General features: G+C 43.9%; 1 protein-coding gene across 3 annotated transcripts in view; it reads left to right on the forward strand.

Moving 5' to 3' along the window:
• Positions 1-590: 590 nt before the first annotated feature.
• pde11al (phosphodiesterase 11a, like) overlaps positions 591-22,478 on the forward strand; it is a 401,215-nt gene continuing 379,327 nt past the window's right edge. For 2 of the 3 annotated variants that reach the window (XM_068058992.1, XM_068059001.1), the window contains exon 1: positions 602-1,831. In XM_068058992.1, the coding sequence (XP_067915093.1) occupies positions 1,049-1,831 (783 nt within the window). In that variant the 5' untranslated portion in view covers positions 602-1,048. Of the gene's footprint in view, positions 1,832-22,478 lie in introns of all 3 variants that reach the window. The other variant, XM_068058983.1, reaches the window with a different exon arrangement.

Here is a 22,478-nt window from a genome sequence, read left to right on the forward strand (position 1 = left end):
AGATACCACTGGTGCAGTCTAAACCACTTCTAGGTTTCATTGTTAAACATGTTGCTCTCAAGGAGGGTGACATCGCTGAATGACCGTAATCCCATTCTCCATTTATAATTTAAACTTAAAAGACATTAACACCAAATTAAAGTTGTAATATTTACCTTGTTTCAATGTTTTATTAAAATGCAGTATTTTAAAAAGATTTTCTGAAAAAAAATCTAAAATGCCAGTCCAGTACATACATGTCCTGTAATTAAAAAATCAATGCAAATGTAAACGTTTATTTGCCTACAACAAAGTACGCATTTTTCTCAAAACATGTTCATATTTGAAAATGAGCAAGTAACTTCATCATTACCAAGTTGCTGAGGGCTTCAGTCCTTTACCCTGCAAATATCCAACCCACCTGATAAATTACACTATTGACAATATTTTAAAGACAATTCAAATCCCCAGTTGGACGGGCTGATTGTGAGGTTTAAACGGCGGTGGAAACCGTCTCTCTATAAACTTTCGAGCCATGGTGTAGTTGGTTAAAGATTTATTAGTCTCACAGCAGTTAAATAGTGGCGAGAGTTCGCTGTAGGATTTCCTTCCGAATCCTGTGTGCACATTGTTTTTGGAGTATTCACTGGGACAATTAATGGCACCGCTTGTTTCCAGTATACCTTTGACTTTGATTTGACTGGGTAATAAATAACAGAAAATAGGACATTTCTGGGCCAAATCGGGGCAATCGGACTGGCCCCTGGGATCGGTAAAGCTTGCTGCTTGCTGCTTGAGGTTAAGGGGCTCGTTAATTTATAGCGCGGAATCGGCAGAACTGCAAGATGTTCTTGCCACTTCAATAGGATTCAAGCGTGAAAGGGCGATGTCATATCCAGGGAATGCGAGCTAATAAATAATAAGCAATAGTTGCCAGCGCCCATCCCTCACTCCAGGAACGTTTCCATCACCGTCTTTGAAGAGGCTCGAAGTTTTTGTTTGTTTGTTGGATCAGTAAAGATAAATCAGACAAGGTGGAAGAACTTTCCAGCTCTGGATTGGAACCGCTATGGCCACGATTGACTTTTCGGACGTGGAAGCTTTCCTGGATCGCCACCCCGATCTCTTTGAGGACTACCTGCTGAGAAAGGGCAAACGCGAGTCGGTGAGCAAGTGGCTGAAGGAGCACAAAGCTGCCAAAGTTGCTGGCTCGGTTGGGGAGGAGAAGCACAGCCTGGCCAGGGAGGCGGGCTGCACCTCCCGAACGGACGCCATCCACAGGCGATCGTCCCAGAAAGAGCTGAGGAGAAGTTTCGCCAGATCGAGAGCCATGACATCCCACCGGACCTACGACGAGCATGTCTTCCTGAGGGCGCCTGACTCCCCCTCCAGCAGCAGCGGGAGGAGAGCCCTCCTGAGAAAAGCCAGCTCCCTGCCCCCCACCACAGCCCACATATTGAGTGCTCTCCTGGAATCCAGAGTCAACATCCCACAGTATGCCTCTGCGGCCATCGATTACAAGTACAAGCTCAAGGAATCCAACGAGAGGGAATTCTTTCTGGAGCTTGTAAAGGACATCTCGAATGATTTGGACCTCACCAGCCTGAGCTACAAGATCCTAATCAACGTGTGTATCATGGTGGGTGCAGATCGTTGCTCGCTCTTTCTGGTGGAGGGGCCTCCCCACAAAAAGAAGTTGGTCTCGAAGTTTTTCGACGTTCACTCTGGGACTACGGTGGTGCCTTCCTCCAGTATGGAGAACTCCAACGAGGTGCAGGTACCTTGGGGAAAAGGAATCATCGGCTATGTGGCTGAACATGGGGAGACAGTTAACATGCCCGACGCCTATAAGGTAAACATTACACTTGCTTTGCATTGTCGAAAACTGCCACTTTTTCAACAACAACTTAAATTTATATAGCACCTTTAATGTAATAAAACGTCCCAGGACTTCACAACAGCCTTATAAATCAAAGTATGACAGGAGCCACAACAGGGGATATTAGGTCAGGTGACCAAAGGCCTGGTCAAAGAGGTAAGTTTTAATGAGTGTCTTAAAGGAGGGAAGTGAGGTGCAGAGGCGGAGAGGTGTAGGGAGGGTATTCCAGAGCTTGGGGCCTAGGCAACTGAAAGCACAGCCACCAAAGGGGGATCAATTAAAATCAAGGATGCACAGAGGCCAGAATTAAAAGAGCGCAGATATCTTGGAGGGTTGTGGGGCTGGAGGAGATTACAGAGATAGGGAGGGGCGAGGCCATGGAAGGATTTGAAAAGAAGGACGAGAATTTTAAAATCAAGATGTTGCTTGACCGGGAGCCATTGTAGGTCAGCGAGCACAGGGATGGTAGTTGAACAGGACTTGGTGCAAGTTAAGACACGGACAGCAGAGTTTGGATGAACTCAAATTTACGGAGAGTAGGTTGTGGGAGACCAGCCAGGAGTGTGTTAGAATAGTCAAGTCAAGAGGTAACAAAGGCGTGAATGAGGGTTTCTGCAGCACCTGAGCTGAGACAGGGGTGATGTTGGGTAATGCTACAGAGGTGGAATTAGGCAGTCTTAGTGGTAGCATGAATATGATTTAGATTTTTTTAGATTTAGAGATACAGCACTGAAACAGGCCCTTCGGCCCACCGAGTCTGTGCCGACCATTAACCACCCATTTATACTAATCCTACACTAATCCCATATTCCTACCACATCCTCACCTGTCCCTATATTCCCCTACCACCTACCTATACCAGGGGCAATTTATAGTGGCCAATTTACCTATCAACCTGCAAATCTTTTGGCTGTGGGAGGAAACCGGAGCACCCGGAGGAAACCCACGCAGACACAGGGAGAACTTGCAAACTCCACACAGCCAGCACCCAGAATTGAACCCAGGTCGCTGGAGCTGTGAGGCTGCGGTGCTAACCACTGCGCCACTGTGCCGCCCTAATATGAGGTTGGAAACTCATCTTGGGGTCAAATGTGACACCAAGGTTGCAAACAGACTGGCTTAATCGCAGGCATTTGCCAGGGAAAGGGCCAGAGTCATAGCTAGGGAATGGAGTTTGGAGCGGGGACCAAAAACAATGGCTTTAGACTTCCCAATATTTAAATTGGAGGAAATTTCTGTTCATCAAATACTGGATGTCAGATAGGTAGTCTGATAATTTAGTAACAGTGGAGGAGCTGAGAGAAATTGTTGTGAGGTAGAGCTGAGTATCATCAGCATACATGTGAAATTAACGCTATGCTTTCGGATAATGTTGCTGATGGGCAGCATGTAGATGAGAAATAGGAGGGGGCCAAGAATAGATCCTTGCGCTACACCGGAGGTAATGGTGCAGGACCAGGAGGAGAAGCCATTGCAGGTGACTCTCTGGCTACGATTAGATAGGTAAGAATGGAGCCAGGCCTGAGCAGTCTCACCCAGCTGGACAACAGTGGAGAGGCTTTGGAGGAGGATGGTGTCGTTAACTGTGTCTAAGGCTGCAGACAGGTCGGGGGTTTTTCACTCAAAAGACAGGGATGGGTTGTTTTATGACCCTTTTTCTGTCCCTTTTTCAAACCATCTATTCTAAAATTGAGTCAAATTTTTGTTTTCTCACTGGCTTTTTTGGATGCTAGAATGAATTGACATAAATAGGGTTGAAACTGATTCTTTTTAACATTGAAAACTTAATGTGAGGGTCAAAGACCCATTGTGCAGGCCACCACCAAAGTTGAAAGAAGTAAGAGGCTCTGTGAGAGGAACTTTTAATCCCCAAAACGTGTGGGTTAGGGTTGGGTGCGATATAATTGAAAAAAAAATCTTAAACCTGAACCCAACCCACCTCAAACCTGCCCATTTCTGTTTTGAACGGAGGTAGGGTTGGGGGGTGGGGGGGGGGGGGGTGGTGGAATGGTCAACCAATAGGCTTCCAGGCTTCTTAAATGTTTTAATGAGGCTGCATGTCTCAGATTTGACCTCCATTTTAAATGTAAACCTGGTCAGCTGGATTTCACAGGCCTTGGCAAACCTGACAGCTAAAGGGAGGTGAGGAATGCTGCATGCACAAGAAGTATGTTTCCAGCACTGCTTGTGGGACTAGAGGAGTAGGAGTTCTCTCTCCCAGCACCCCAAGCTTACATACATCCCCCTACCCCGCAATTGGACCTCTCCCATGATCGGATCTCCTTGCCGCGATTGGAAACTCCTGTGATCAGACACCCCCCCACGATTGGATCTGTCCCATGATCAAATCCATCTCTCCCCCCCATGTTTGGACAGCCCCTGCGATTGGACACTGCTGCCTCTGCTGTAGCATTTCCTGTTCAACGGGGAGCAAAGCCTATCAGTCAGGCTGACTTTCAAGAAGGGATCTTGTTTAAGATAAAACTCTGCAGTGTTCAAGGAAAACTGGACTTCCTCCCTAGACCGGCAAGGAAATCCCATTCCAGTAAATGTCAGTGCTCGTAAATCAGGAAGTAGTGATTAGGTGATGCTAAATTGTGTTGATACAGGCAAAATTAATTTAATGATTTTTAGGAGACATTACTATCTTGTTTGTTGTAACTCAAAAACATGGGAAAGATCAATGGACCTGAGCTAGGGATGCAAATCCTCCAGGATTGCCCAGGAGTCTGCAGAAATTGAAAATTAATCTTCAGGGCAGTGCTGCATCAACCCAACAGATAAATTATAGAAGCATTAAAACAATTTTTGTTTTCATTTTCTTGGAATACTTTAGCTTATTAGTTATAGTAATAGGAGTTGGAGGATAAAATGTTGTCTGCCAATCAAGCATCATGCAATTGAGTCATGATGAGTCTGTTTCCTTTCCAATTTGTGTGGGAAGACAATGTGTCATGAGGATGGACATGTTGGGAGACCAACAGCAGCAGCATGGGAGTGGGGCAGTTGGAGACTGGAAGTCATGTAATGATATCTGCAGGAAAACCTCCAACAAGAGTTGGCAACCCTAATCTGAAGTTCCTCGGGGTAGGGGGTGGGGGTGAAGGATTTCCATTTCCTCTTTTAGGATAAATCACAGGCCAGGTTGGGGTCTCTGTTGGGGATACTCCTAAGCCTGATGTTCTTGCCAGCATTCATGAGGCAGTTTATACTGTCCACAAGGGCAAACAGCCTGGACCAGTGAAGAAACCAGAATTATTTGGGGGGAAATTTGAAAGATGATGGCAGTGGCGGTGGTGTTGGGGGCGGCGGGGGTGGGGGGGGATGTTTGGTGGGGTGGAGTTAGGGGGTTGGTGAATAGTCGGTGCAACCCTTCACCTCAAGGCCAGAAAAATGCTAGATTTTGACAGGCGGGTACATGGGATGTGCCAATCATAACAACTCACTGCATAAAACAAAATTGCCTAATTTGCCTCAGGTTCTTTTACCAATTATCTTAAATTTGTGTCGTCTCATTACCAGTTCTCCTGACAGTGGAAACAGTTTCTCTATATTTACTCTATCAAAACATTTTGAACACCTCTTATTTCTCCCCTTCACCTTCTGTGCTCTGAGGTGATCAATCCCAGTTTCTGTAGTCTCTCCGCATAACTGAAGTCCCCCAAAATTGAGATTATTTCAGTCAAACTCCTCTGCACCCTCTCCGAAGGTTTGACATCCTTCCAGAGATCTGGTGCCCAGAATTGGCTGCAATACTCCAGCTGAGACTTAACCAGTGATTTTTAAAGGGTTAGCATAACTGCTGTACGGTGCAGTCAACATAGCTACCAGGGCTGTGGCCAGAGCAAATTCAGGATGAATACCTAATCAAATGGCCCCAGCCCTCCCCAAAATACATGTGTAGTGTTAAAAGGATGAAGATAATTTTTATACCATTCTACCTGTCATCATTAGTTAAATGCATTGAAACTGCAACTAGCCGGCAGGATTAAAATGATCAATGCTACACATTACACAGAGAGAGTTTTGATAGCTTAAAGGTTAGTAAAGACAATTCAAAGGGAGAGAATTTCTCAGGTTTCCAAAGTTTACTGATAATATAAATGATTCCTACTCTTTCACTGCACAGTGACCTGAGCAGTCCTTCCCACTTAGAGTGTGGCAAAAGTATTCAATTTCTAGCTAAGGAAGGAGACAACTTTTATGCGATCTTAAGACTACATTTTCTTCTGATTACTTGGCAGACACAGATGTTCTCGTACAAATATTAATGCAGGTCTAGATTTCATCGAAAAGTGGAAGCAATAATAAACTTGGAGGCATGCATATGTTGGGAGTGTTACAGTGCTAGAAATTATATTGGCACAAGTCCAGTGTTGATCCAATTGCTGGCCCCTGATTTGGCATGCTTTAGAAGGATTCATTATTATTATGAGATTCTGAGTTGGCAGGTTTTTTTCTCAAAATATATGATTTGCATTTAAGTAGGAAAAATTTTGAAAAAAGAGCTGGCCAGCAATTGCAAGAGAAAGTGCACATAATTCTAATCAAATGCTAAAAGCCAACATTGAAAGCAATCATTTTCTGTTTTCCAGTGCAAAAACGAGAAATGCCTATTTTCATTTTAACTTACGGCCAGCTAACACATGGGAATGTACAGTTTTGAAATGTATTTATAAGATTGCAATTTCGTTAGGTAACAAAAAGACAGTCAACACTAATACACACATAAAAACGACAAATCAATAACACTTCTTAAGCAGTGAATGAGCCCCATAACTGACATAAAAGGACAGAACCTAAGTATACAAAAAAGACAATAAACAAGATAGTATGTCACTGAAAGAATGAATGTAATGTCATGGCAGGAGATCTGGACAAAGTTGCAACACTTAAAATAGAATACGAAAGACAAGGCATAAATATTACTGTAAGGCAACAGCAGAGAAAATAAATAGGCTGTGTTACATATAGTTCGGTCAAGAACAGAGGCTAGATCAGGAATTTTATCCCTAAATACGGGGACCATGCAAGGAAGCAAGTGAAATTGCAATGGGTAATTACTATTTAGCATGGATTTGACACATCGGGCTGAATTTTACCAGCCCCTCGACATCGGGGATTGTTGCGGGGGGGCCCCGTAAAATACTTGTGGGAGTGGCCCCAAACGCCAAGAAGGCCGTGCTGCATTTTACCAGTGGTGGTGATGCCTCGGTGCAGCCACCCCGCCGCTCGGCAGCAGGGCCTTCATTTAAATTGCAAGATCAATGCAAATACATTTGCATATACTTACCCTGTCCCAGCGGCCGTCCCATGCTGTTATTACAGCTGCCTCACCAGCCTCCGTGCGGAGTTCCGACCTGAGACACTGGTGGGGAGGGGGGAGGAGAAAACCTTTTCTATTGGTTGTGGGGATGATGCGAAGGGGTTGAGGGGCAATGTTACAAAGTTCGGGTGGCAAAGTTGATGATTCGGAAGAAGCGGATTTCCAGTGTGTAAATAACATGAAATGGGCATTGTGGGGGTGGGGGAGGAGCCTCGATCTGTTAATAAAATTTTCTGTTTTACTTTGCCCAGAGTGTGTCTTTAAGTATTTAATTTGTTCATATGGGCTTGAATTCCTTTAAAAATGGCGCTGGACGCTGTTGCCAGGGATGGAGCGGTTGCCCCTGATGATGTAGAGGGGGCGGCCACTCCCTGGCAATGTGAAATACCGCGGGGGCTCAGTGGCAGTGTTTCCATGTCGGAAGGCCACCGAGTTCAAAGTACGTCGCCGCAATATGCTGCTCACTAATAAAATTCAGCCCTAAATCTACAGAATGCTGCAAAAATGTAGTTGTTTGATCAGTAACAAACAAAGATCAATAATCTTCTGGCAGTTTCTGACATTACACCACTTTCACTTGTGTACTTTTCATTAACATTAGAAAAGAAAAGAAACACAGCCCCATTTCCAAAAACAGAAGTTTAGCAATGCCGCAATAACCAATTGTAGGGTTCCTAAATTCTCCGAAATGATCAAATGTGTGCACTTTATTAATTAACATTCTCAGTTATATTTGTGCCACCCATAGGGGTCTTATGAAGCCATAATTGATATCTAAAATATGGATTCATAATAGTCATAAAACTGTTAATATGCATCCCTTATCCTCTTTTGCTGTGGATTCAAAGAGAGGAGAATAGAAAGAAATGATTATAATGTCTATTTGCAAAGTAGACATATATATTGATTGTACTATTCCATCCCACTTCCATTTACCCATAAACAACAATTGTCACTCAACAAACCTACAATGATTCTGTCGTAACCATTAATCCTTCAAAGTAGTTGTCATCACACATCAACAACACATCCATTATAAAATCCATTACCAGCAAAAGGAATTATCCAACAATAGAATGAAGCTACCCCTGTACACCATGGTGTCTGCAAATATAAAATATTGGAAGTGATTTCAAAATTGTAATTTCAGTTGAAAGGTTCAGATGTCAGTTACCAACCATGAGAGATTTGATTTAATTGTATGTGGTATCATCCGAACCTCTCCATTGGGATTACCACCTTGTAATCATGGGAATTGCATTGGCTACTCTCTAGTCCCTTGGCACACATCCACCCTCAATAGAATAAAAGCAAAATACTGCAGATGCTGGGAATATGAAATAAAAACAAAAAGTGCTGGAAATAGTCAGCAGGTCTGACAGCATCTGTGGAGAGAAAAGCAGAGTTAACGTTTCAGGTCAGTGACCTTTCATCAGAACTGGCAAAGGGTAGAACCCTGAAATATAATTTCTAGGGCTTTCATTAATCACCCATTTTACTTATGATCCTTTAATGTATCCCTTTAGGTCCAGGCTCTTTGTCTTCCTTTAACATAACTAATTTCTCTAATACTTTTATTTATTATACGAACATATATATGAACATATGAATTAGGAGCAGAAGTAGGCCATTTGGCCCCTCAAGCTTGCTTCACCATTTGATAAGGTTGTGGCTGATCTGATTGTAATCTCAACTCTACATTCCTATTTATCCCCTATACCCTTTGACTCCCTTGTCAATCAAGAATCTATTCTAACTCATCCGTAAAAATATTCAATGACTCTGCCTCCACTGCTCTCTGGGGAAGAGAATTCACAGCAGAACGACCCTCTGAGAGAAAAAAATTCTCCTCATCTCCATTTTAAATGGGAGGCCCCTTATTTTTAAACTGTGTCCCCTAGTTTTGGTCTCTCCTACAAGAGGAAACATCTTCTCAGCATCTATTCTTTCCTTCATTTCACATTTAACAATTTTATGATTTACCTGTTCCCCAATATCCTTTCCTTTTGTAAACACTGATATGATGTACTTGTTATGAATCCCATGAATTTTCATTTATCCTCTACTATTTCACCACCCCTTCTTCTCAGGGCTTGCACCTCGTATTTAATAATTCTCTTCTTACTGACATTTATTTTTATTATTTTATTTACTTTTTATTTCGAGATACAGCACTGAAAAAGGCCCTTCGGCCCACCGAGTCTGTGCCGACCAACAACCTCCCATTTACACTAATCCTACATTAACCCCATATTCCCTACCACCTACCTACACTAGGGGCAATTTACAACGGCCAATTTACCTATCAACCTGCAAGTCTTTGGCTGTGGGAGGAAACTGGAGCACCCAGTAGAAACCCACGCAGTCACAGGGCGAACTTGCAAACTCCACACAGGCAATTACCGGGTCGCTGGAGCTGTGAGGCTGCGGTGCTAATCACTGCGCCACTGATAATTTATTCTTCAATATCATTGTCTGATTGATTCCTTACCATTCATTAGTTGTGGTTGAAGAACGGCTAATCTCAAATGGGGTTATTTAATATCACAAGATTATAACAGATGACAAAAGACATTGGGTTGGATTTTACAGCCTTCCCGCATAGGGGATTGTGTTGGGGGTTGGGGGGTGGTGGGGTGGTGGTGATGAAAAATGCCTCCGGCAGAGGCCTGCCATGGGACTCAATGCCGGGAAGGCCTGGCCTGATATTGCTAGCAGTGGCGAGACCTCGTGGTGGCACAACCCCCCGCCCCCCCCCCCCCCCAACCCGGCGCCTGGCGACGGGACCAAAATTTAAATATTTAAGTTCATTAAAATAAATGAATTAATTACTTACCTGCTCCCACCGTCTGTCACGCTCTGATATTGGTGCCTGTGGCTGGCACTCCCTCGCGTTCAGATTACTGTCTGAAGAGGGACACTGGTGGGGAGGGTGGAGCAGGTAAATTTTTCGGTGAGGGGGAGTGGCGTCAGAGTGATTTGATTGGTGTAGGGGATAGTGGGAAGGGTTAAAGATTAAAGTTTGTGAACTTTCGGGGGGGGGTGGGGGGAGATGGTCAGGTGCACAGGGTAAGTATTTTGGAGGGGATGAGGGCAAGGAATTAGATCTATGGTTGTTGGGGGGTGGTGGGAGAGGGGCTACATCAATTAATTTAATATTTTGAAACCCATATCCCTTTAAACATTTAAATGCAATGATAGGGCTTGAAGCCCCTTATAATTGGCGTCGGCGCCTGCGCCTGCGCAGTGGCACCTGACGCTGTAGCCGGGGTGGACTGCCCACCCCCTCCATGTCATCGATGGGATGGGGTGGAGGGGAAGGCAGTCCACCCCGGCCATTTAAATGACCCGCTGTGTTTAATATCGCGGCGTCTCTGCAAAGCACATGTGGGTCACCATTGTTTACGGCCGTCACCGATTACGGTGGCAGATACATAAATTTCAGCTCATTTGGTCCATCTTAATTCACCCATCCAGAAAGATCCTAAATTCACTCCATTTCAGCAACCAGTTGATCTTAAAAAAAATTCAGAGTTTTCACCTCCACTATTCTTCGTGGAAGTTTATTTTATACATTGACTACTTTTTGTGTGAAGAGTTCCTTCATGTCAGTTCTAAAATGACCTTTCATTAACTCATCCTACTGTTCCGATTTAATTCAAAGTAATATTCCAGATTCACTTTTTCCACTCCCTTAACTATCTTATATACTACTCTACGATCTTTGCTCAGACATCTCAGGCCTGATTTTCATTGTGAGATGGGTTGGGAACAGGGGTAGATAGGCCTGCAATTTCCTGCCACCATCTGGCGTGCTGGTTTGCTGGCATGGTCCCACCTCCGGGCCATTTCCAAGGAGGCCGGGTCAGAGGCAACCATTAAAGGGCCTATTACGTTTCCTTTCCCACAGTGCTCTATTTCACTTTTTATACACACCCCCGCAGCCGACTTATAAATGGCCACAGTGGCAGCCGCAGTTCCCCCTCCATGAGGACAGTCTGGCAGCTGTGGCCATTTTTAATTTGAAAGATTTCAAAAGTACTGAGGGAGGCGCCCTTTCTCTCCCTTACCAGCATCAGCAGGCTGCAGCTCTTTCAGTGCTGGTCTTTTGTAAGTCTTGATTGGATGGCAAGCTCACCCTCTGGCCATTAATTGGCCATTCATTCAAAAATAGCGGTGAGTGAATATTTCCGACCAGGTATAGGGTCAGGACCTGGAAATGAGCCTGACATCAGGGTCAGGACCTGAAAATGAGCCTGGCCCCTGATGCAAAATCAAGTCCTTCTTGCCCAGGTTGAAAAGCATATGTCCTCATAGCTTAGATCTTTTACATTATGCGTCAGTTCTGTGGCTGTTCTCTGCACTGCTTCCAGTACTTGAATATCTCCCTTTCATCTTGTCAAATAGAATCAAAAGCAGTACTCAATGTGCTGTCTGACCAAAGCAATAAATTGTTCAATCATGACTTTTTCTTAGTCGTATTCTACTGCTTTAGCTATATAGAAAGAAAAAAACTTGGAGAAATACAGCACCTTTTATGACTTAGAATATTCCTAAGTTCATCACAGCCAATGATATACTGTTGAAGTGTAGTTACTGTTGAAATGTAGAAAAATGAAAGTGAATTTGTGCACAGCAAGATCCCACAAACAGCAAAATTAATTACTCAATGTTTATTATTTTGTGTTGAACATCATCCTTTAGGGTTTTTACATCTTTTTTGACTGCTCTCTTAATAAATAATTGTTTGCTATTATGTTTATCCTCTGCAGCTCTTTTCTTCTAGGTCTCTCATTTCTTCTCTGAGCAATCGTGTAACATGTTTGTGCATTTTCTTTTATTCTTCCCAGTGAATTCATTTCCCTTTCTACAGCATTTGAAGATTTTTTCCCCTCTTTATTCACTTTTGATTTATTTGTTAATCCATTCAGGATCACATTTATTTTGTGTGAACTTGTGATTTTAGGAGTATATTTATTCTGTATGCTTAGCATTATACCTTTAAATGTATTCCACTTACCTCCATTGATATGGTGTTGCACAACCTCCACCAATCTGTTTGCTTCAGTGGTTCCTTTATTTCTTTTAAGCCATTTTAAAGTTATATGCCTGACTCCTGGTTTTGGGTGTTTCCAGGAATAGGCATCGACATGTTGCACCATGGACATTTGACAAAATTATTGACTCAGCCATGGACATGGGGGCAGTTAATCTGTATATAAAAGGTATAGCCAATCCAATACCATCAAAACACGTTCTAATTTAAAACACATTTCTCTCTATAAATAAAGTAGCTATGCATACTGTTACAACCGAGGTGGGAGGAGTGCACTGTCTTTTCTAGTTCCGCTTCTCTACAGGTCACAACATATATTTAGATGTTTACCCGGTTACCAATTCAGCCAATCATATACTCTATTTTTTATCCCAGAGTAAAATACACCAAACAGGTTTCTTTAATAAAAAACAAAGTTATCAGCTTATTGTGAAACAAGACTTAACCAGTAACGAAGCAAAGCATGAACATACGGATTGAAACATAAAAGTTCCCTTTTTAAATTCCCCAATACACACACACACACTGGAAAAAAATACAGAAATTCTCTTTGCAGAGGCCTGTTACAAAAAGAAATACAAAAAAGGCTACTTTGGCCAAATACTTGCTAATTCTTGATGAAAAATTTTTTTTTGGAAGGATGTCAGTTGTCCCTTTTTTGGTCTGGTGTCCAGGTATACAGAGATGGGTCACTGGGATCATTTCAGAAGCAGTCCATTCTGAAAATGTCAAGTATTATTCTAGTAGTCTTTCTAGGAGAAATGTGCATCAGGATTTTCTGCCAGCACACACTTGAATTGCAGGATTTTTTCCTGCTTCTCAGGAGCTATGCAGCTCCAGGAATTGTAGCTCGCCCACACTGGATCTTTGCAGGATTTCTTCAAAGAGAAAGAGATGAGCTGGGTGGTTGCTTTATCCTTGGCAGGAAAAGTACCAACTGTCTTCAAACAGTTCACACCTAACTAAACTGAAAACAATGTCCAAACCCCAAACAGGGAGTCAACTTCCTGACCTCCATAAACCTTCACACGTGGCTTCTCTGTAATAATTTTTCCCCAGGTCACCAAGGGTTCTATTGTTTACTGAGCCCAAAGCACGTGACTTCCAGCACAGCTGGTTTTCAAACAACATCTCAAGTGTCCTTTTGGTAAAAAACAAACACATTCATGGAATCTGTTCAGTTTAGCACAAGTCCTCAAAAAAATAAAATATTCAAAAAAATGGAAGCACTTTCATAACAATAAAAACATCAATGGCGAGCAGTGCAACTGTAGTAGCTAGCTAGCAAGCAAAATAGTATGTAATGCCAATGTGAATTAGTTTTGTTGACAGAATAGAGCTAGCTTCACCATGTCACCGGGTAGTAGATGGATCCTATTGGATGACATCTGTGGATTCACACTATGTCAGGAGTGCCAATTCATCCAATAAACCATGAAACTCAAGGAGAGGATTGTTATTGTGGTTATTGATGTGGGGCTCAGGAAAAATCAGCAATAGGAAGACGGACCATTTCTCACATTGCTGTTGTCACAAGACTATTTCACCCATGATGGTCAATGTTTGTGCAACTTCTTCACCTGCTTGTATTATCTGTCTGAAGACAGGGTAGTCAAAAAAGGGCAATGATCTCCAAATCAAGAGAATTTTATAGGATGGAGTAGATAGTACTTCAGAAGAGTCATGTAAAACCAAAAAGCAGAGTGGGACAGGAAGAGGCAGCGAGATTAAAGGTAGGCAGCAAAGAGTAGTTTATTCATCTTGACAGGCTGTTAAACTAGGTCCTGGATTCTAAAATAGAGAACCAAAGAATCTCTCATGGACAAGAACTCATTTGCTCAGCAAAGCTAGTGACAAAATTAGATAAACGCAACTATCAAATTGTCACGCACACCCGAAGTGCGACGATACAACAATCATGGACTATGAAGAGTTATGAGTGACCACCAAAGAAAAGGGGATTGACCTTTTTTGTATTCGAACTGTCTGACAAAGATAAAAGACAAATCTTCAAATCCAAAAGATGTTAATGGAACCCATCTTACACCTATCCTAAAAATATTCCAGAATTGAGTGTCTTCGTCTGAAACAGATGAGTTGTGAAGTAGTCACATCCTGGGCCACTCTGCAATTACCATGGGGAAGAGAGGAAAATGTTTCCTACCAGGAGGTAAGAGGTGACACAGTTTTACCTTTAAAAAAAGATAGCCAGAGAGAGCACGACAGAAACTGACTTGTAATAGCTTGAGTTCCATCCAACCCAGGAAGCACAGTGCCCTGCTGAAAAAATCTGACATCTTCAGTATGCAGCAGTGGGAGCTAGAAGTAACTCACCATCTTCAACAGAACCTTCAATCAAGAGAGAAATCTACAATCATCTTGGCCTGCATCCGTCTAGAGCTTGATGCTCAAGAGAATTCAACAAGCTTATCATAACCTTTTCCCCCACTAAAATCCACCTTCCTTTTTCCCTTCTCCATCTGTCTCTTGTGTTTTTGTGTGTGCGCGCATGTGAGTGAATGCATGAGTGGATGTGGTTGCGACAATTTCAGGAAAAGACATATTGATCAATAAACAATTGACGTGCTGTTTTTAAAACCTACACAAAAACCTGTTGCTGTCTGTTTATTTGAGAAACAAAACACCAATGGGCTAAACTCTAATACAAATATATTTGCTGCAGGCAGGTGGAGAGTTGAACAGTGGGAACCACCTACATCACACCATATGACCATAACAAAATAAAGAGCACTCTTCAGTTCTTCCATTAAAATCAATAAAATCATTTATGTCAAAATCTCAGTCTACCACTGTCGATTCCAAAGAACAAAGAACAAAGAACAAAGATAATTACAGCACAGGAACAGGCCCTTCGGCCCTCCAAGCCTGCGCCGATCCAGATCCTCTCTCTAAACATGTCGCCTATTTTCTAAGGTTCTGTATCTCTTTTCTTCCTGCCCATTCATGTATCTGTCTAGATACATCTTAAAAGACTCCATCGTGCCCACATCGACCACCTCCGCTGGCAATGCGTTCCAGGTGCCCACCACCCTCTGCGTAAAGAACTTTCCACGCATATCCCCCCTAAACTTTTCCCCTTTCACTTTGAACTCGTGTCCTCTAGTAATTGAAACCCCCACTCTGGGAAAAAGCCTCTTGCTATCCACCCTGTCTATACCTCTCATGATTTTGTACACCTCAATCAGGTCCCCCCTCAACCTCCGTCTTTCTAATGAAAATAATCCTAATCTGCTCAACCTCTCTTCATAGCTAGCGCCCTCCATACCAGGCAACATCCTGGTGAACCTCCTCTGCACCCTCTCCAAAGCATCCACATCCTTTTGATAATGTGGCGACCAGAACTGTACGCAGTATTCCAAATGTGGCCGAACCAAAGTCCTATACAACTGTAACATGACCTGCCAACTCTTGTACTCAATGCCCCGTCCGATGAAGGAAAGCATGCCGTATGCCTTCTTGACCACTCTATTTACCTGCGTTGCCACCTTCAGGGAACAGTGGACCTGAACACCCAAATCTCTCTGGACATCAATTTTCCCCAGGACTTTTCCATTTACTGTATAGTTCACTCTTGAATTGGATCTTCCAAAATGCATCACCTTATCAAACGCCTTACTGAAGTCCATGTATATGACATCTACAGCCCTTCCCTCATCAATCAACTTTGTCACTTCCTCAAAGAATTCTATTAAGTTGGTAAGACATGACCTTCCCTGCACAAAACCATGTTGCCTATCACTGATGAGCCCATTTTCTTCCAAATGGGAATAGATCCTATCCCTCAGTATCTTCTCCAGCAGCTTCCCTACCACTGACGTCAGGCTCACCGGTCTATAATTACCTGGATTATCCCTGCTACCCTTCTTAAACAAGGGGACAACATTAGCAATTCTCCAGTCCTCCGGGACCTCACCCGTGTTTAAGGATGCTGCAAAGATATCTGTTAAGGCCCCAGCTATTTCCTCTCTCGCTTCCCTCAGTAACCTGGGATAGATCCTATCCGGACCTGGGGACTTGTCCACCTTAATGCCCTTTAGAATACCCAACACTTCCTCCCTCCTTATGCCGACTTGACCTAGAGTAATCAAACATCTGTTCCTAACCTCAACATCCGTCATGTCCCTCTCCTCGGTGAATACCGATGCAAAGTACTCGTTTAGAATCTCACCCATTTTCTCTGAGTCCAAGCATAACATTCCTCCTTTGTCCTTTAGTGGGCCAATCCTTTCTCTAGTTACCCTCTTTCTCCTTATATATGAATAAAAGGCTTTGGGATTTTCCTTAACCCTGTTTGCTAAAGATATTTCATGACCCCTTTTAGCCCTCTTAATTCCTCGTTTCAGTTTGGTCCTACATTCCCGATATTCTTTCAAAGCTTCGTCTTTCATCAGCCGCCTCGACCTTATGTATGCTTCCTTTTTCCTCTTAGCTAGTCTCACAATTTCACCTGTCATCCATGGTTCCCTAATCTTGCCATTTCTATCCCTCATTTTCACAGGAACATGTCTCTCCTGCACGCTAATCAACCTCTCTTTAAAAGCCTCCCACATATCACATGTGGATTTACCTTCAAACAGCTGCTCCCAATCTACATTTCCCAGCTCCTGCCGAATTTTGGTATAGTTGGCCTTCCCCCAATTTAGCACTCTTCCTTTAGGACCACTCTCGTCTTTGTCCATGAGTATTTTAAAGCTTACGGAATTGTGATCACTATTCCCAAAGTAGTCCCCTACTGAAACTTCAACAACCTGGCCGGGCTCATTCCCCAACACCAGGTCCAGTATGGCCCCTTCCCGAGTTGGACTATTTACATACTGCTCTAGAAAACCCTCCTGGATGCTCCTTACAAATTCTGCTCCATCTGGACCTCTAACACTAAGCGAATCCCAGTCAATGTTGGGAAAATTAAAATCTCCTATCACCACCACCCTGTTGCTCCTACATCTTTCCATAATCTGTTTACATATTTGTACCTCTATCTCACGCTCGCTGTTGGGAGGCCTGTAGTACAGCCCCAACATTGTTACCGCACCCTTCCTATTTCTGAGTTCTGTCCATATTGCCTCACTGCTCGAGTCCTCCATAGTGCCCTCCTTCAGCACAGCTGTGATATCCTCTTTGACCAGTAATGCAACTCCTCCACCCCTTTTACCTCCCTCTCTATCCCGCCTGAAGCATCGATATCCTGGGATATTTAGTTGCCAATCATGTCCTTCCCTCAACCAAGTCTCAGTAATAGCTATAACATCATACTCCCAGGTACTAATCCAAGCCCTAAGTTCATCTGCCTTACCTACTACACTTCTTGCATTAAAACAAATGCACCTCAGACCACCAGTCCCTTTATATTCATCATCTGCTCCCTGCCTGCTCTTCCCCTTAGTCACACTGACTTCATTATCTAGTTCCTTACAGGCTTTTGTTACTACCTCCTTACTGTCAACTGACCTCAATTGGTTCCCATCCCCCTGTCACATTAGTTTAAACCCTCCCCAACAGCGTTAGCAAAAGCACCTCCAAGGACATTGGTTCCAGTCCGGCCCAGGTGTAGACCGTCCAATTTGTAATAGTCCCACCTCCCCCAGAACCGGTCCCAATGTCCCAAAAATCTGAACCCCTCCTTCCTGCACCATCTCTCAAGCCACGCATTCATCCTGACTATTCTTTCATTTTTACTCTGACTATCACGTGGCACTGGTAGTAATCCTGAGATTACTACCTCTGAGGTCCTACTTTTTAACTTGGCTCCTAACTCCCTAAACTCTGCTTGTAGGACCTCATCCCGTTTTTTACCTATATCATTAGTGCCTATGTGCACAATGACAACTGGCTGTTCACCCTCCCCCTTCAGCTTTGACAAGATAATTATTAATAAAAAGCTTTTCTGCAAAACGTTAAGTGGTTGTTACTGCATGTATTATTCAGCTACAAAATGCTAAGTCACTGTCTGTAAGATTGTACTCCAGAATAACCAGTTTATGTGCAAGCCAAATCTCTTGCCTATTAGCTAAGGTGCACTTTTAATGTAATGTAATTATATGATACAGAAAACTTTCAAATGACATTGGCCACTCGGGTTATCTGCCCTCAAACTGGATTGTAAATGATGCACATTGCAGATACTGATCCTTGACATACTTGTAAAACTATTCTTCTAATCCAATTTGAAGCAAAAAATAATCAGTTAATGACTTTTTCTAGCATGGTCATTGAAACATAACAAATTTTCACTCTGTCTTCCCTGACAGTTTTTAAAACTGCAAATGCAGCATGGATTTTGTTAAGGAATCATGGACAGTTGATCGTAGATTAATATTTATTAAAGCTATTTGTTACATTGTATTTACTAACTTTTGTACATGGGTTAGCAGCATCCTGTTTTTGCCAATATCACTCAGCCCCATTAGATCATACTCTATATTCTTGAGGAACTTACAGTGATGGCTTCTGGAGATGCCTTGGATTTTTTTGCCTGTTTTCCCCTCAATACAAGTTCTGGAACAATGTGATTCCAAATGGATAGCAGTGGAATTGCAACATTTATATAGAAGTATAAGTCCAGCAACCTCCAACATGTCACTGAGCTTCTGGCCCAAGTGAAAGTAATACATGCAGGAGTGTAGAAATTGTGACATTCTCTTTGTGACTTTTGCCATTTTGAAATGAGTTTATATCACATAAGCCTTTAAACTTGTGCTTTAAAATAACCTAGCTGCTTGGTTATTTAAAAACAAAAGGTTAAAGGCTTGGAACAGGGCTGTCAAACCTTTTTGCGAGGGGGGCCACATTACAATATTTGTTTTACATAGGGGGCTGGTGAGGCAATTTTGGAAAGATAAAGGCATTAAAAATTTATCTTACTATTAATCAAAACAACAAGAAATGTGCATTTTTGTGAAAAAGCTTTAAATGAGAAGACTAATTTATTGACTTACTTTCTCTTCACTGTGTTGGACACTGATTTAATGAGATACCTGGCATTTTATTGCACAAGTAGTCAATGTCTGCCTGCACACTTCTTGTAGTGATGCGGAGTATTCTGGATAAATGTTTATCTGTCAGGAGTGATCTTGATCACTCTCTCTCCCTTTCTGTCTGTCTCTCTCCCCCTCCCTCTCTATGTCCCCTGTCTCTGTGTTCCCCCCTCTCTGTGCTGGTTCCCTCTGTATCATTCTCCACCCCGTGTCACCCCCCCCATATTGTTCCCTTCCCTGTTTGTGTCATTCCCCTGTGTTATTCCCTCTTTCTGTGCCATCCCCACTCTCTCTGTCCCCCCTCTCTGTTTTGTCCCCTCTCTCTGTGTCATCCCTGCTCTCTGTGTTGTCCCTGCTCTGTGTCCCCCTCTCTCTTTCTGCCCACCCTTTCTGTCTCTTTGTTCCTCTCTCTTTCCCCTGCTCTCTCTCTCTCTGTCCCCCACTGTCTCTATTTGTCCCCCACTGTCTCTCTTTGTCCCCCTGCTCTCTCTTTCTGTCCCCTCTCTGTCCCCCTCTCTCTACATTCTCTCTCGCCCACTCTCTCTGTCCTCCTCTTTCTCTCCCCCCTCTCTCTCTCTCTCTCTCCGGTCCCTCTCTCTCTCTGCCCTTCTCTCTCTCTCTCTCTCTCTCTCTCTCTGTGCCCCCACACCCGACCGTTGCTGAGAACAGGAACAGCAGTTGCTGAACTTCGGACAGTTTTGTGATATTTCCGGTGATATTTAAAAAAAAATCGGAACCCATCAGAAAACTGCAAATCTGTCTGAAGTTCGTAAGCCGCTGTTCCTGCTCTCTGCACTTGTCAGCTGTGGATACTGAAAGGAGTGTTAATGAGCATGAGATATAGATCTGAGCTTCGAAATTCCAACTCAACTGTGAAACTGACAGTTGCGATTTTTAAAAAAAGTCGGTTTGATCAGAAAGAAGAAGCCAATGGGAAATTTCTCATCCCTGAAGTTACCAGTCAAGGACCTCAAAATTTTTTTTTTTTAACCACAGACCCTGGTGTTATGACCAGGTGAGAAAGGGGTCTGGGGTTCCCTGTCAGCCTTTGCCTGGTTTAACCGTAACAGGGTTTAATTTTAAAAACACTGGGCTGAATTTTATTCAGGCGCCGCCACGCAATGCCCCCTGCAATATTACGTGCTGGGGCTCATTAGCATCACGGTGCCGAGCCGCTCTCCCCATATTACGTAGAGAGAGGCGGGACAATCGGCGCAGTGAGAGACCTTTTGACAGTTGTGCAGCAGTTGCTGGAATCCTCTTTTAAGCACCCCAGCAGCTGCTTCCTGACAGCTGGCAAAGAATACTTACCTGACTGCTGAAGAGTGGGGCTGCTGTCAATCTGGCAGCAAAGCAGAAAGTGTTGCAGAAACCCAGCAGGTCAGACAGCATCTGTGGAGAGAGAAGCAGAGTTAACTTGTCAAAGTTCACAGACCTGAAAGTTAACTCTGCTTCTCTCTCCTTAGATGCTGCCTGACCTGCTGAGTTACCCCAGCACCTTTTGCTTTGCTGCCACCTACTTACCCTGCTGTGTCCCAGTGTCCTGTGAAGTTGCCATCCTCTTCTTCCACTCAAGTGTTACATTCCTTCTTGTAGGTGTGCCGCACCTGGGTGAATAACTTAATTTTGCACATTCCAGGACGTGAGACTTAAATATATCATAAAAGGTATTACAGAGGTTTACGGAGAACATACTGACATAAATGGGAATGCACGGGTGTCACTGAAATGTAAATATGACTTTCACTACATGTTCCTCACCGACATGTTTGTCCTTTTCTCTGTGTGAATGATATGTGCCAGCATGTAGCGCCAATTTCACATCCCTTTGTACCATTGGCCCTTCAGGAGAGCCAACATATGCAATATCATTGCCATGCCACCATTACTCATGAGCATCTCTGTGGATGCAGTGACATGGACATTGACTCAGTCAGCTGCTGTTGTTAATGGTTTACACAGGGATGCTGCAGATGTGGATTGGTACATAGCAGGTGAGCGAGGATGATAAGTGGCTTGCAGAGCTCTTGTCGGTTCCTATGGAGCAGACAGCCTTTGTCTGATAAGTGACTTCCGTACATCCCTATCTCACTGCTAGCCCTGTGTGCAGAGCCTGGGTGCCATCTGCTCTCCCATGCGTCTTTCATGTTGTAGGTCCTCAGTGTCCTCATAGTCTGAGGAGGAATCCTGTTGACATCTCTTCTCATCATGCCAGGCCTGGCCCTTATTGGTGTAGTTGTGCAGAGCAGCAAAGAAAGGAGCTGGCCTTTTCGGCCCGTAATACGGGGCATCACCCTATCCATCCAGGCATCGGAAGTGCACTTTCAGCATGCTGATCTCCTGCTCAATGGTGGCTCTTGTAGCTCAGTGGCTGGCGTTGTATCTCTCCACTGTAGCAGTGGTGGGGTTTCTCACTGGTGTCGGGAGCCATGTCAGCAAGAGTCCAAGAAACTTATCTCCAAGAAACTTCCCCTCCATCTGAGCCAATTCAGTGAGCAGCGGTGGCAGCTGGGACTGGCGCAGGTCCCATATGTCATGACAGCTGCCTGAGAAACATCTGTGGTGATCACATACCAGCTTCGCCTAAATTGAGAGGATTCCTTTAATGGTAATGTCTGCAGGCGGTAGCCTGGCGGGAGGCCTGATGGCCACATGAGCGCAGTCTATGGACATTACAACCTAAGGTTCGCTGGCAATGGTGCCGAAACCGATGGCCCTCTGGGCCTGGCTGTGAGAGTCCATCCTGAAGTGGACATACTCACTGGCCCTCCAGTGCAGGGGATCGGTGACCTCCCTGATGCAGTGGTGCACTGCTGACTGTGTGACCTCACAAAGGTCTCTGGTGGGCCCCGGAAAAGCTGCAGAGGCGTCAGGCTTGAGAACCACTGCCACTATGAAGACCAAAGGCATAGGATGTCCACCGAGGCTTATGGGCTGCAGGTCATCTTTGAGCAGGGCACAGAGACATGTCACCACCTGCTCGACATGCGCAATCACCTCTGACACTGGTGTTCTGACATCCAATGGCATGTCATGTGGGGCCTGTAGATGCACGGCAGTTGTAAGGGCAAGCTCCCCTTGGGGGCTGCTGCTCACGACCCGGGGCCTCTACGTGGATCGAACCCGCCTGTTGATTTTTTCTCTGGTGCATACGGATCCTCAGGAGCAGAGGATCACACAATATAGGATAAGCCATACCTATTTCCATGTGATAAGCAAAGTTGAACCCTTCATGAATTTGAA

This window comes from Heterodontus francisci, chromosome 2 (genome assembly GCF_036365525.1).
Source record: "Heterodontus francisci isolate sHetFra1 chromosome 2, sHetFra1.hap1, whole genome shotgun sequence".
NCBI classification, from domain to species: Eukaryota; Metazoa; Chordata; class Chondrichthyes; order Heterodontiformes; family Heterodontidae; genus Heterodontus; species Heterodontus francisci.